We start from the raw sequence: 13,699 nt of genomic DNA on the forward strand, positions 1-13,699 counted from the left end.
TGTTTGAGGTAATGTTTTAGGTTGGTCATGTAAAGAATAAGTCCACAAATTCCTTAACATTACCATGGCAATGATTATAATGTCAGTCATAACACACATAAATAGCCATAAACAATATGTTATCTTCCTAATTTGTACTTTTATGCCAAATATAATTAGGGTAATCAATAAAGTTGACATGGGTGAGCCATGAAGCATGCAAGGATATGAGAAATGCACATACAGTTATGATCAGAAAACCTGAAAAGAAAAGACCATTTGGGAGATCTTGGCATAGGTGGGAGGGTGGTATTAAAATGAATTTAAACAAATGGGTTATCAGTATGTGAACTTCATTCATTTGGCTCAGGATATGATCCAGTGGCAATGTGTGTGAACACAGTAACTGAACCTTCATGTTTCATAAGTAGCTCTAAATAAGCATGTTCATGTCATCTTTCTTGGCATCTTACCAAAGTGAGGACTGGAAGGTTAGTATGACACTCTGTACATGCTCTTCTCAGTACTACTGTCCAAAATAACATTTCTCCATTGTACGCACAGTATGAGCAGTGTGCACGTGTAAAAGTGGAGCCATCACCACTGCGCAGAACCTTTTTTAACCAGCGAATACCTGCTTTGCTGTCCCATTGCATGAACCAAGCTGTAACGAGCTAAACCAAAATCACTGTGAAGTGCAGACATGGACAATACAGTGAGTACGAAATTCACCAATGTCTGTTTTTAACCACAATCTTTGAAATTAAAATTAGATGACTAGGTGAAACTTGCATAATTCTGTATTGATACATTTTAATTGCAAAGGCTGTGGTTAGAAACAAGGGGAAGCCTACAAATGGAGAATCCAAGATGTGAGGGACCAGATGTTTTGCTTCATATATGGGAGGACCTGGGACCAAATGTCAACCCAGAGACTAGCTATCTTGAAGTTTTTCATGAGTTCTTTCAGTTCCTCTGGGAATATGATGGGATAGGCCATGATTGCTTCCTTCTTTATTCTTTCCAGTTCATTAATCATCCTACTATTCAGTTCTAAATAGTCTGAACTGACAGCATGGATAAATAAACCATAAATAAAAATAAATATGATTTTTTAGCATATTTTGTTTTATAAGGAAAGTCAGGTATTATATCAATCTGTCTGTTCCTGACCTAATAACTTTTGAACTAATTTGAGTTTCTTAAAATATTGTGGAAACATGCCACTAAGGAGCAATCCCCATCTTTATAATTTTCAGTAATATCGACATGGCTGCTATGCAAACTTGTGTGATGGGAGCGATACTATTGCCACATTATTATGATCCTTACAGTTTGTTGAGACAACTTCCTTATAACCAATGTAATTTTCATAAAGGTAAATATTTTGTAGAATGTAAAACATGGTGTATTTGCAAAATCAACATTTAGTTTTCAGTTTGATAACTAATAAACCAAACATTATTTACATGTCAGCAGTTACAAATGTGGCATTTATGTGAAATTTGAGGTTATTTCTGAAAATTTCAACGTACTTGGAGAGTCTGCAAGTGGAAATTATGCACAGTCATCACTTAGTAGTGTAATATTTATTATAATTCTTTTACTCCCAAAGGGAAATGGGTGTTACTGTCCCATTTATGGTGGTATTTATTAACACCAACCTGTTTGCCAAGATCCCTTATAAATAAGTATGCATTTTCAAATCATTAGCCACAAGTCGTTAATAGCCATAAATATGTATTACCACTTCCTAACACATTCCTCTTAATTAGCATTACAGTAATCCTAACGTATCTAATGTGAAGAAGCAGAGGTGACAGAATTATAAACAAATAAATAACCATCATATAGGGTTCAAAATTATGGCTAGAATTTTTTTCTAGTCATTAATTTTATTATTCAAATTTACTAGAACTGTTATTTACAATTTTTGGAAGATTCTACTGCACTGACAATTATTTTTAATCCATAATGTATTTGCTGGTGTATAAGTCATTGTTTTCCTTAAATAAATACCCCATAAAAGCACCATGCCCTAACACCTATAGCTTGTAATTTAAATATATCGAACACCCAAAATGTGAGCCTGAAAGCCAAATTTTATTTTTGCATTTCATTAAGTTGAGAAATCATGGTATTCACATGAACTAGAGTATTATTAATAATTATGTTAATATTTATTAGGCATTTGTAATGTACTGATATTCAGAAAAATATTCCTTATGCTTTGCTGATATTTGTTTCCATTATAGTAATATGAGTCAGTACCAAATATACTACTGCATATTCATTAAAAATAGTGTTTATCAAAACATTTATCTCTGGAATAACTGCATCTTATACACCAGCAAGTACAGAATTATAACACAATCAGTAAAAATCAAAGTTGTACATCACAGGTTAAACCTCTCATTTTGTAATACAAGTGTGCATAAACAAAGAACTACCACTTTTGATTATAAATTACAGTTCTGTAGCCAGTAATTTACATGGGAACATCATCAGTTATGGCATAATATATGTGGTGGATGTTTCTGAATGTTACCTATGCACAGGAAATACAATACATATTCTCTAAGAGACAAGTATACATTCTGGACAATTTGAAACATTCATGGCTTTAAGGTTACAGATGTGCAAGTATTTTCCATTCAAAATGGATTTCGGTATGGATATTTTATCTTCTGTCTTTAGATAAGCAATTTAATACAGGCAGCCACCAGTTTTCTGAATACAAAAAACACCAAAGATATCCAACTTAATCATGACACTTTTTCACATTATAAAATATATTTCTTACTTTGGAACTATTTACTTTTTTTAAACTATGCACATCAAATCCCCACCCCCAAATTAATGTGGCCAAAGCATTTCTTAGAACACAACAACAGATGATTTACTATTGATACATCTTGTGACAGATTGAAATAAAAACCAGATACAATACACTACACTACCATCTTACATAAATTAGAGTAAGCCAACTGGTAAAACATTATTCAGTTGCTAGCTAGATTTGATACAAATTATATATATTTCATAATTCTGTTTCCTTTCATATGAATAAAGAGAGGAAGATTAGTCAGTCTGTAACACTAATCTTGGTCATTACATATTTGTTATTATTTATTTAATAAACTGTGTACAAATTCATTCAAAATTAAAGCAATTTTTGTTTGCATAATGTCATGCATTCAGGAGCACCTCTCTGGTACATACTGAAGCTTTACATGTCAACTGTATTTGATATCTTTAACATTTAACTGTCTACCTGGGATCAGAAAAGAAAAAGTAACCCTTTTGATCTTTGAAAAGCATTACATTTAAATATAACATGTTTGAACCCATACAAATTAAAGTTGAAATAAATTAATAAAAAAATATATACAAATTTATTTCCAGCTCTTCCAAATGCCTTCACAGATACACATTATTTTATTAGAAGCAGCAATACATACAGTTATAATTATATATATGTAATTTATCCATTCATGAGCTTTACTAATCCCTAAATATGTTTCTTCAATTGTACTGTACTACAATGTCTTTGGTTAACAAGAATATTTCCAAAAAATGGTGCACTGTACTCAATAAGCTATATTCCTACCACACTATTGTTGATAAACCTGTAGAAAAATGTAATGCAAATATATTTACAAAGATTTTCATATCACAATGGACACACTTTAAAATGTTGCATCTAAATTTCTTAGCAACTAACTGACTGGAGTAAAAGTGTGTGCTCATCTTAAAATTAAATGTCAGTAGTTGTGATGTTAAGTTCATTCACCTAGCTTACACAGTGATGTCACAATTACGATGGATGAATGACTGAAATTGTTTGTTCAGTCATTTCATAGTTATTTTTTTGTAGGTTTATTGATATTCATGCCTGTAATTCAGAAAGCTTTTTTATTTCGTTGTGGAAGAATAGAATCTTTAGCAAAGTTGAACAATGACAGCAACCCATATTTTTTTCCTTTCCTGGAAAAATAATTGCTGACAACATCATTGTCATCTGTAATGAAAAATATATTGTTAACATTCTTGCAAAATTAGAAGTTAACATTTGTAGTGGCCATTGACATTGTCACTGTATAGGGAATAAATATTTATGCTAGGGAAAAATCTACACTTTTTTTTTCTAATTTATTTTTCCATGTGCATGGTAAACAAACTTATGAAGTGCTCTATACTTCTGGGGTAGAGTTTCTAAAATATAAATCCAGAGTCCTCTTTGTATATTTTGCAGAACATTTCTGTTATAATGTACAACATGCTTTTCGACATCAGACTGTTCAACCTTTCACAGTGAAAGTGTTAAATATTATCAATATTGACTTACCTAATAATGGCTTTGTTTCTGCGACTGTTGGCAGAATGTTCTCATTAGCTGAGAGAGATACAAACAGAGCGAATGGTACAAGCCAAAGGCAGAGAGTGAAGTATGAAATTACCTGAAAATGTTCTGAAATCAGTGTGGCATATCTCCCAGTTGTTTTATTACAGTGAACATCCACTTCAATTCATGTGCAAATGAACAAAAAATTCTACATTCTAACCTACATTGTAGCTATTTAGAAGAACATTTCACCATTTATATTTTTCCTGGTTGTGAGAATACTAGTTACTGTGATTAATTTTTGGTTAATAAATTCCAGGAAGCACAGAATGTAACAAACTCATGAAATCATGAATAGTCCAGTAGATTGTTTCGCTTTTAATTCTTTAATTTTGTTTCTGTTTATCAATAAGAAGTAATTACACTTTACATTCTCAGGACCTGAGAAATGCATATTTCAGTTTAATTTTGCTTCTTTTAAAACAGATGTAATTACCCTCCACTTACAATTTTTTTATTACCATTATCTTCCTAAGATGATTCTATTTTAAATGGGTCATTTGTTTACTATTATTATAGGCTTAACATATTTTGGTACCACTGTCATCCTCATCCTCATTCTCTTACTCACTGCATAAAATGGAATAAGATTTTAAAGTTCTTCCCCAACTTTCATTAAATTATGTCTGAAAACTCGGTAGTTACATAAATAAAACTGTCAGATACAATTAAAAACTTCTGACGATTAAACTTACTCAAATAGTAATAAAATATAAAATTCTTATATTTGCATTTATTTAAATTCTTAATGCGCTTATATGCAAAATCATGTTGTTTGGAAGGTGTCTGAAAATTATCTACGTTCAAAATAAGTAGAAGTGGTAAACATACCTCTGGAAAAGAATAATACACAACTGCAAAGTACTGAAATGCCAAATAATGATTTACAATTAGCATTATGACTGCTACAATGAATGCAGGAGAAGCAATCACAACAAATGGAAAAGTCTTCAGGATAAATAAATGTGCCACTTGACTAATTATGCCACATATGATTATTGAAGTAGGAAAGTCTTCAAACAAGAGAAACCCTATGTAAAATGACAGGGTTATCTGGAAAAAAGAAAACAGACACGAAATTAAAATCAAGTTCTGTTCAATATGTACTAAACCAATGACTCTGAAACTAAAATTTGTTCATGGCTGCACTCATAAATAAAAGAGTTCTGTGGTAACCTTGTAACACCCACTTTCCCTCACGTTTTATTCTGTATGGTCAGGCTACAAAGAAAGAAATAATAATTATGCAATTTAGTGATCCATTCTTTGCATAATTTCCACTGCATTAAATTTGTCTGATACAGTCTCAAATAATATGCTCTGTTGACATATTTGTGCTTGTTAACATATAAACACAAAATATGTTTATTACTGAATTTGCAAGAATGTTTATGATCAGGGCTCAACAAAATGCTTGTCCATGACAAGTGAAAAATCAAGACTGACGAGGTATAAAATGTTATAATTTTATGTGATTTTAACAATCTATAAGCTTGTGTAAAGACGGTGAATAAAATTATTGTATTAAAATCTTAGAGTACTTCTTTTAACATTATCTTTTGCTCTGTCTTTCTTTATTTCTCAACAGGTGTCAAAACATTAAATTTGTAACTGGTATGGATATGAGGGCCTTTGTTGATGCGTTGCAATATGAATGTCCGAATATATGAAAAATATTAGGGTGAAGTACAATTAAAGTTTTTATCTATCACCGTTTGAATGATCCAGTGCTTTGTTTAATTTCTACATGGGCAAGATACTAAGAGCTGTCAATAGTTATAACTTCCCTCTCCCCTGTGCAGTTTGATTGTAATCAGTTCTTTGCCGACATATAATGTACTTGTGTGCAGCAATTATAGTGGTATGGGTAAGCATGTCATTTCTTCTAAGATCTGAGGTTTTCACAGCGGTGAGTATGAATATTTCTGTCTTCTGGGTTGTTGCACTGTGTAGTCTGGTCGATGTTAACCAACTTTTCAGAGGTCATACTGCCTGATGACGGAGGCAGTATGACCTCTGAAACGTTGGTTAACATCGACCAGACTACACAGCGCAACAACCCAGAAGACAGAAATCTTCATGTCATTTCTTGTAGAGCAAGTTTCTAGGATATAGAATTTTTGCCTAACTGATAAACCAAGCCAAAATTTTATGACTCCTATTTATTATCTACCTCCAGACAAAATTTCACATTCCAATAGATCATTAATTATTGTCATGAAATGGGAACCTAAACACAGTTTTTGCATGTCACCAAGTACTGTTCTAAAAAATTTCATTTCTCTTTTGCCTGTAATATTACAAAATTCCTGTCAAATAAAGTAAGTGGCACCAATATCACTCCCATCTTAGAAGTTCACGCGGGTACTATGTTGGTAATATGATAGAAAATTAAAAATTACAAGGCAGAGTGGCCTTTAGTGACATAACCTCTTTATAGCAAGTTTCATTAAAAATGTATACTGGTTCAGAAACTACACACCATTATAACTTTTCCCCTCAGTAACAAAAATGTTTCTGATAAAAGATTTTTCACACATGACTTAGTTTTAATTTGTTTAATGGCAGGCATTTATATCAGCAGCACTGAACATTCAGATTCTGCTATCATAGTTATAAATATTTGAACAAAAACAAATTTTTTTTGTAGCTGCTGACAAGGTAGAACTACTAATTGAAATACAAATTATTATAATAAAAATTGCATAATCATACTTAATGTATTTCATGATTAAAATCTAGTGACAGGTGTAGTGTATTGGTGATAATATGACGTAGTGCAATGGCTTACTTTGGGCAAGAGTTGGTAAGCAGGAAAAAAAAAGGGGGGACCATCTCTGAAAGGGTTATGTGGTCACCATATTGCAAAGTTTATTCCCTTTGCAAACCATTAATTACATACACCTTGGTCAGATATCAAACCTTGATCTGCTTAATAGAATGTTTCACATTTACACAAAAATCTAGAAATATTCTACTTTGCCAAATTATTTCAATGGGCATATACATACCACAGTCATCCACCATATAATTCTCTTGGTCATTACAGTGTATTCTTCTACTAACTCTGCTAGGTAATACAAACCAGCAGCTGAAATAAAATTAAAATTTGATTACCTTCATTTAACACGAGCTAAAATGAAATTTTAAAATGTCATTTTCACCCACAAGGCCTAAACAGTTTAAGTATCCTATTCTGTCTCAAGTATAAATTAATGGACATACCTACTGCTACTGTAATGAAACATATTTGCACTATTAATGCTATCCAACTAAGTACATACAGAAACCACATTTCTTAAAACAAGTTCGTCTTATTTAATTTCACACTGACATTAAGGAGTTTCTGTTGCACTGGAAATCTTTTGAAAACTACAAATTGACTATCATCTTTTGTCTCTAAACAAGCAAAAAGTAAACTGTTTTCATGAAAGTTCATTGCAGCTTAACTTAACACAGTCCAAAATTACGGCGTCAGCCGACAGTCAAGTGTTTAGCGGTTGCAAAGGTTATGTAGCACGGATCGCAGTGCCACACGGTGACAAAAACAGTTTTTAGCTACGGAACTTGCCACTCCATAGATAACAACCGTATTATTATGCCATACACATTGAATGACTAGAGTTTCTGTTGAATGTCCCATGAATCACCATAATTTGCCTTTGGTTCGAATATTTCCCATTGCACCTTATTTTCAGATACCACCCGAAGAAAGGGAACGGGAAGTTGTCTGTGTAACTAATCGTCACAACATGAAGTCTATAGGGGGACATAAACAACAAATTGACGTTTACGGTTATATTACTCAGTGATCCATTTCCACTAGTGCAGATTCCAATTTAATTAAATTTGTTACAATTATCATAGCGCATCGACTTGCCTTTCCTGTTAATGGTAATGATTTGTGTGTGGGGGACTGCGTGGCTATGTAAAGCGTATTCTTGTAAACTGACAAAAGTGCGTGTTGAGGAGACATTTCCAGAAAAGAAGTAAGTGTAGAGACTGGTAAATGTTTTAAAGAAAAATGCTCATGATGTGATACGAGAAAATTGGGTGAGCAGAGATCCTGATTAACTTGTTTTAACGGAGCTTGGCATGCTGAGCGCGTTCTGTAGTGGGGACTTTCTGCATATGAGTGGGGATCCCCACCATTTAAATTCTTGTTTAAAGCACTGCTGTACAAGACACTGTCTTTATGTAAAAACACAAGGAAGAAAATGCTTGCTGTGTCAGATGTGAAGGACGGTTGGTCGGTCACTCGTCAGTTGCTGATTCGTGTCTGCCCAGGAAACAGACGACGCACGAAGAAAAAATGCCACAACCACCTTCTTATGTCTTTCGACTCTGCAGCAGAGCATTTTTAAAGCAGGTTAGTTTGGTGAAGTGGCTACATATCTGTGGTTTGCGAACCCCGGAAAATATACACAAATGATTACCGGGATTTGTCTATAAATGCACAATGGGGATATGCTCTTTATTTGTAGTATTCTCATAGAGCAAATTAAAAAAAGTGGCATGCGTGAACGTTTGGAAGGAGAGAAAGAGATACATACGTGAGGGGAAAAATATCAGGAAAATGTGATTTTATGTCGAGAACAATTTGAAAGGCTGGCGGGGTGATAAAATTAGGGAACTGCGATTCCATGACCATACATATATTTGAAGAAGTAGCTGATGGTCTGGATGCTTTGTTTATTTTCCTGCCATCGATTTAATGACCATGACAGCGATTTGAAGAGGCAGACTGCGAGATCAGTATCGACTACCGAAGTGAAACAGCAGTCTGACCAACTATGTTCATATCTGTTATACAGTTTCTAATCAGCACATTATGGAGGATAAATGATTGCTGGTTTATTTAACGACGCTATTTCAGTTTTAAAAGTTACAAGAACCTGTAGCGGCAAATGAGATGTAAAGACTCATGATGATTTGTGAATAATTAACAGTGTAGAAGGATGAGGCCGGGGACTGTGAAAGAATTGTTCCGGACTTTACCTTCAGAAGCCAAGGAAAACCACTGAGCTGATAAACCTATCAAGATAAGAACGGAGTACCTGACAAATACAGGGAATTAAATTCAATGTATTACAGGGAACCACAGGCGGTTGACGTTTTATAATAATTGACATGTAATTACAGTATTTCTAGACAAATTGAAATTGTTCCCCGATCAATCACTTGCAAAGCTCTGATTTTTTAGTATATTTTAACAATGCTTTCTGAACTGCGTGGAACGAGAGGACGACTAGATGAATTGAAAATGATGTGAAAGACAGCGCGTGTGGCCTGTTTAATATCCAGCGTTTTGCGTCTAGGGAGTGAATAAAACCACTTAAAACGTCAGTAGAACAGCCGGTCTACAGGTCGAGAATTTAATACGTGACTTTCCTAATTCGTTAGTATTTTACTACCAGAATATGAAGTCTTATATTGATGGTATGCTGTTGTTATCTTATCAGATGGAGGATTCATTTTGAAGTGTAAACAATTTATCTTGACAAATAGTACATGCTTTAGGAACAGCTGAATGATACGAAATGTGAATGTTGGAACGATCTGATAATTTACAATCTCTTCTTTTCTTAGGATGGAAGAATGTTTTACGTGCAACATTTCGGATTTCAGGGGCGGTTTGAACCCAAACATTCCCTTTTCGGCATGTTCCTATGTGGAGTGAAGGGAGGGAGATAAAATATGGTAAAATTATAGGAATAAAGAAATTGAGTAACGAAGTATAACATAAAAGTTCCTACGATTTTTTTGGACGTAAGATGGTTGCATGCACTGAAAGTAAAGCGTCAGAAACACATTGTTTTGCTTCGAACTTAAACTGGTATTTCCGGTAAACGTGTAGGTACATATAACCTTGAATAAACCACTATAACCTCAGGGAAGTTTTCTTCACTCCAAATATATCGTATTGTTTTTACAGAGACTAAAGAAAGTACAGTGCATCCTGTTCAAAATATCACGTGTGACAAGGGATAGAAACAAATCTTGTATTGCTTTCAGTATTGGAGCCACATGAAAAGGAACGTGGTCAATGAACAACACAATATTAGGTGAAAATTCAAGTTCTCACAGCGGCGAGTGTGAAGATAGATTCTTCTGAAATGTTGTGCCGTGTTGTGTGGTAGAAGTTTAACGACTTTTCAGAGGTGTTTGATGTCTCCATTATTAGGGGGATGATTGCTGTGATGATGGAGGCAGTAAACACCTCCGAAACTCCGTAAACGTCTACCAGACTACACAGCGCTACACCCCAGAAGACAACTGTCTTTCGTACTCACCGCCGTGAGAACCTAAAATCATATTTAGTTGGAATTCGTGTTTCGCGTTCACAAAACAGATACGAGTGTAGAATCGTAATACAGACTACGGTTGGTTCTTCTCGTATCTATAAATTTATTATTCGTACTCAGCTGTTCAAATTAGACGCTGTTGTAACTGTACACTTGAGACAGGTCGTTAATCAAACAAATAAAACACGAAATAACTGACACTCAATAAAATAACGTCTGTAGTAAAAACAGCAATTTGCTGCTTCTGTAATTATCAAGGAGACAATGTGCTTGAATACATGTCTACATTTTATCCATTGTTTAATGTATAGACCTGTGCTTTATTCAAAACAGCTTGGTTTTATTACTTTATTGTTTTCCTCGGTTCGAATATAACAGTTTTTTTTGGCAAATGCCCTCATCATTTCTGTCTGTTTTTAATTGTCCGCACGATTGAAGAAAATTGGCATACCAGAAACATTCGCGTCACTAAACAGTGCCTATTTTAAAGGGCTTGGCGTAGGGATGCAACCGCGCCTAATAAACCACATTCTTTAACGGATTCAATCGAACATGGCGGTCCTTTGATTCGTGTTCGGGAGGCTAAGTACTAGAACCAAAGGACAGTTATCTCGACCGAATATTCTCATGTTTTTTCTCATTTCCTCCAGGCGAATAGAAGGATGTACCTTAAAGTAGGTTATACATGCTTTCTTAAATATTCTTTAAAATTTGTCATTAATAGCCATTATTCTTGTCCATGCTGTTGAAAATACATCAGTACGTAAAACAACAAAATATTGATAGATTTTAAAGAAACTATATAGACTTATTCGTCACTTTTATTATATTAATATAAGTAAACATTTCTTCCTGTGTAACTGTAAGTTTGTTAATTTGTGAAAGTCTACGTTGCTTAAGGGTCCAGATACATTTTTGATCGCAATTCGCTGCCTTTTCACGTAAAAAAAATTATCTGTATAAAATGTCATGTTTAATAAAATAATTGTATAAAATTCAATCGTTTCGAAAAAATTATATGAACAATGATAACAGCATAAAATCGTTTAAAATACTCTTCACGTTATCAGAGATAACTCTTGGACACATTTAGAAATGCCTCGTCGATCATAGTAGGGCACGTCACTCAAGTGGTGTGCAGCAGCAGTGTCCCACATTCTACGATATTTTCTCATGTAAGGGACAGGAGGAAATGAGGTTTCTTTTGGCAACTTCTTGGCGTGAAACTGACGAAGAAAGAGAATTGGAATGTGCATGAAATGAAAACATGTTTGAGCCACGTGGGTAAAAGAAATCTGGAGTTCCGCTATCGATACAACCAAGTCTGGGCATCTGGGTCAAGGTGTTCTAAAGGTTACGCTGAATCCAATACACCTTTATGATGACAGATTTTAAATGCAAATTCGTATGACAACTACAAATACAAAATCCAGTTTTATACACGAGTGAATTCTTTAACCAGAGATCTACTAGAGAAGCAAACATATTCAGAGCATGAACGTCTGCATATTACAAGTTCTGTGCACGATACGCATGAATTTGGCGTATGTAAAGTTGGCCATGTCTGTCTGTCCGCATGAATAAACTCGAGAACCGCTGAGCGGGCTTTGTTGAAATTTGATATGGACATTATGCCAGAAGACCAAAATCGATATAACACTTTTAAATTTTAGTTACCAGCTATTGAAACTTGTGTGTTGTTAATAGCTTTAAGTGTTTTATTTGAAACGCTGGTAGGCCAAGAACTCTGTTGTGAAGTGTTGTGTTTTCTTTGCGGTACGGACTGAATTCTTAATTACTGGTTCGATTTCCGAACGGGCTGAACCTAAACCAGGCTTTGGCATATTAATCTGGTTTATATAAACGAAGGAGGTGTGATTAGATGATATTTGGTACGTCTTACTTCATCATCATTTTATTAATTTTGGCATTGTTAAATGTGTTAAATTGGAAGAGAGTGGCGACACTCAGTCGTTTGAACATCTCTCCTCCCGACATTCCGTCTAGCAGGAATGTGACTTTAACAAAGCTTTCGCACTCGCAAAAGTTGTTTACGAGGCGAAAACTTAAGCCCTTCCACATGTGGAATGACGGTTGCCCTACAACCGTCGTCTCACTGCGACTGGAACCAATGAAATTCGAATGTGGCTTTTCGGCGTGTTTCCTACGTCATAGGGTGACTTTTTGGGGGGCGAATCGGATCGCCGTATTAAATTCAAAATTTAAGAACAGTTACGAGTTGTGGGGGTATTTATAGCGGTTTATAGTTTTGGTTCTTCAAGTCGAGCAGACAGGTTCTGCTTGTACCTTTAAATTTCAAGTAGAAAGACAATAGCCGAATCATCGCGCTGCCTTCCGATCAGAGTAATTGTCTGTACAACAGCGTGTCTCGAGACGCAATAAAGGTGGACATCTCCAAGATAACTTCGGTGTGGTCTTCAGTTGCTCAACCCCAGAGATTTCACTTCCTTCGCGCAAATGCCGCTCCAACCATCACAGTTCCCGTATATTTCCTGAGATTTGGAGACCCTCGCCCTCCGACAAAACCTGCACCAAATATCCCTTTATATCCTTCCGCATACCGAAATTCATATCTCAAGCTGTAACCGCGCGAAAACCGGGCACGCTACTGGGTTTGATCCTGTGGCGACCAAAGTAAGAAGACGAGTCGTGTGCGGAAGGGCGGATGGAAGGGTTAACGTGTTATAGGTCCTACGAAAGGACGTAGTTTGTCAACCCTCACGCCTCAGAGTCATGTGTCATGGAAGACTGATCTCGTTTTCATGTTTTATTTTGTGTTTGGAGAGACCTTCCTGTGGACTGATCTCCCACACAAGGACCAGAAAGGGACGGGAAAAGAGAAACAAACAGAGGCTACTGTTTTATTGTAAGGGCACATTCGTTTTTAAATATATCTGTATATTCCCATAGTGAACTCCAGGCAAATTCTGGGATAGTAAATACCTCATGGTCGTTTCTGTTCACACCGACTCCAATTCATTATTTGCTT

General features: G+C 35.0%; 2 protein-coding genes across 4 annotated transcripts in view; one reads left to right on the forward strand and one right to left on the reverse strand.

Annotated features, from left to right (window-relative positions):
• Window positions 1-193: 193 nt before the first annotated feature.
• The window catches only part of LOC110839337 (trehalose transporter 1-like protein), a 26,935-nt gene continuing 13,429 nt past the window's right edge, over window positions 194-13,699 (forward strand). Inside the window, exons 1-2 of one of the 3 annotated variants that reach the window (XM_087345042.1) lie at window positions 194-694; window positions 8,083-8,753. In XM_087345042.1, the coding sequence (XP_087201168.1) occupies window positions 8,697-8,753 (57 nt within the window). In that variant the 5' untranslated portion in view covers window positions 194-694; window positions 8,083-8,696. Of the gene's footprint in view, window positions 695-7,989; window positions 8,754-13,699 lie in introns of those variants that run through there. The other 2 variants (XM_087345044.1, XM_087345043.1) reach the window with 2 other exon arrangements.
• Window positions 1,831-7,951, reverse strand: LOC110839362 (protein TEX261). Its single transcript, XM_022083509.2, has 5 exons — window positions 7,610-7,951; window positions 7,396-7,475; window positions 5,216-5,437; window positions 4,328-4,439; window positions 1,831-4,000 (listed from the first exon to the last, which is right to left on the reverse strand). The coding sequence occupies exons 1-5, from the start codon at window positions 7,677-7,679 to the stop codon at window positions 3,882-3,884; spliced, it is 603 nt and encodes a 200-aa protein (XP_021939201.1). The 5' UTR covers window positions 7,680-7,951; the 3' UTR covers window positions 1,831-3,881.

Source organism: Zootermopsis nevadensis, unplaced genomic scaffold, assembly GCF_977971745.1.
Source record: "Zootermopsis nevadensis isolate Lab colony 2312 unplaced genomic scaffold, Znev_1.0 Znev_ptg000008l, whole genome shotgun sequence".
NCBI lineage: Eukaryota > Metazoa > Arthropoda > Insecta > Blattodea > Termopsidae > Zootermopsis > Zootermopsis nevadensis.

Excerpts from the sequence above, each read along its gene's own strand:
- LOC110839362 (XM_022083509.2), bottom strand. The coding sequence starts at position 7,679 with ATGTGGTTTCTGTATGTACTTAGTTGGATAGCATTAATAGTGCAAATA. Across the intron at positions 5,438-7,395 it reads TTATATGGTGGATGACTGTG|ATAACCCTGTCATTTTACAT; the intron begins GTATGTATATGC and ends TCTTTTTTCCAG. Across the intron at positions 4,440-5,215 it reads TGTATTATTCTTTTCCAGAG|GTAATTTCATACTTCACTCT; the intron begins GTATGTTTACCA and ends GAACATTTTCAG.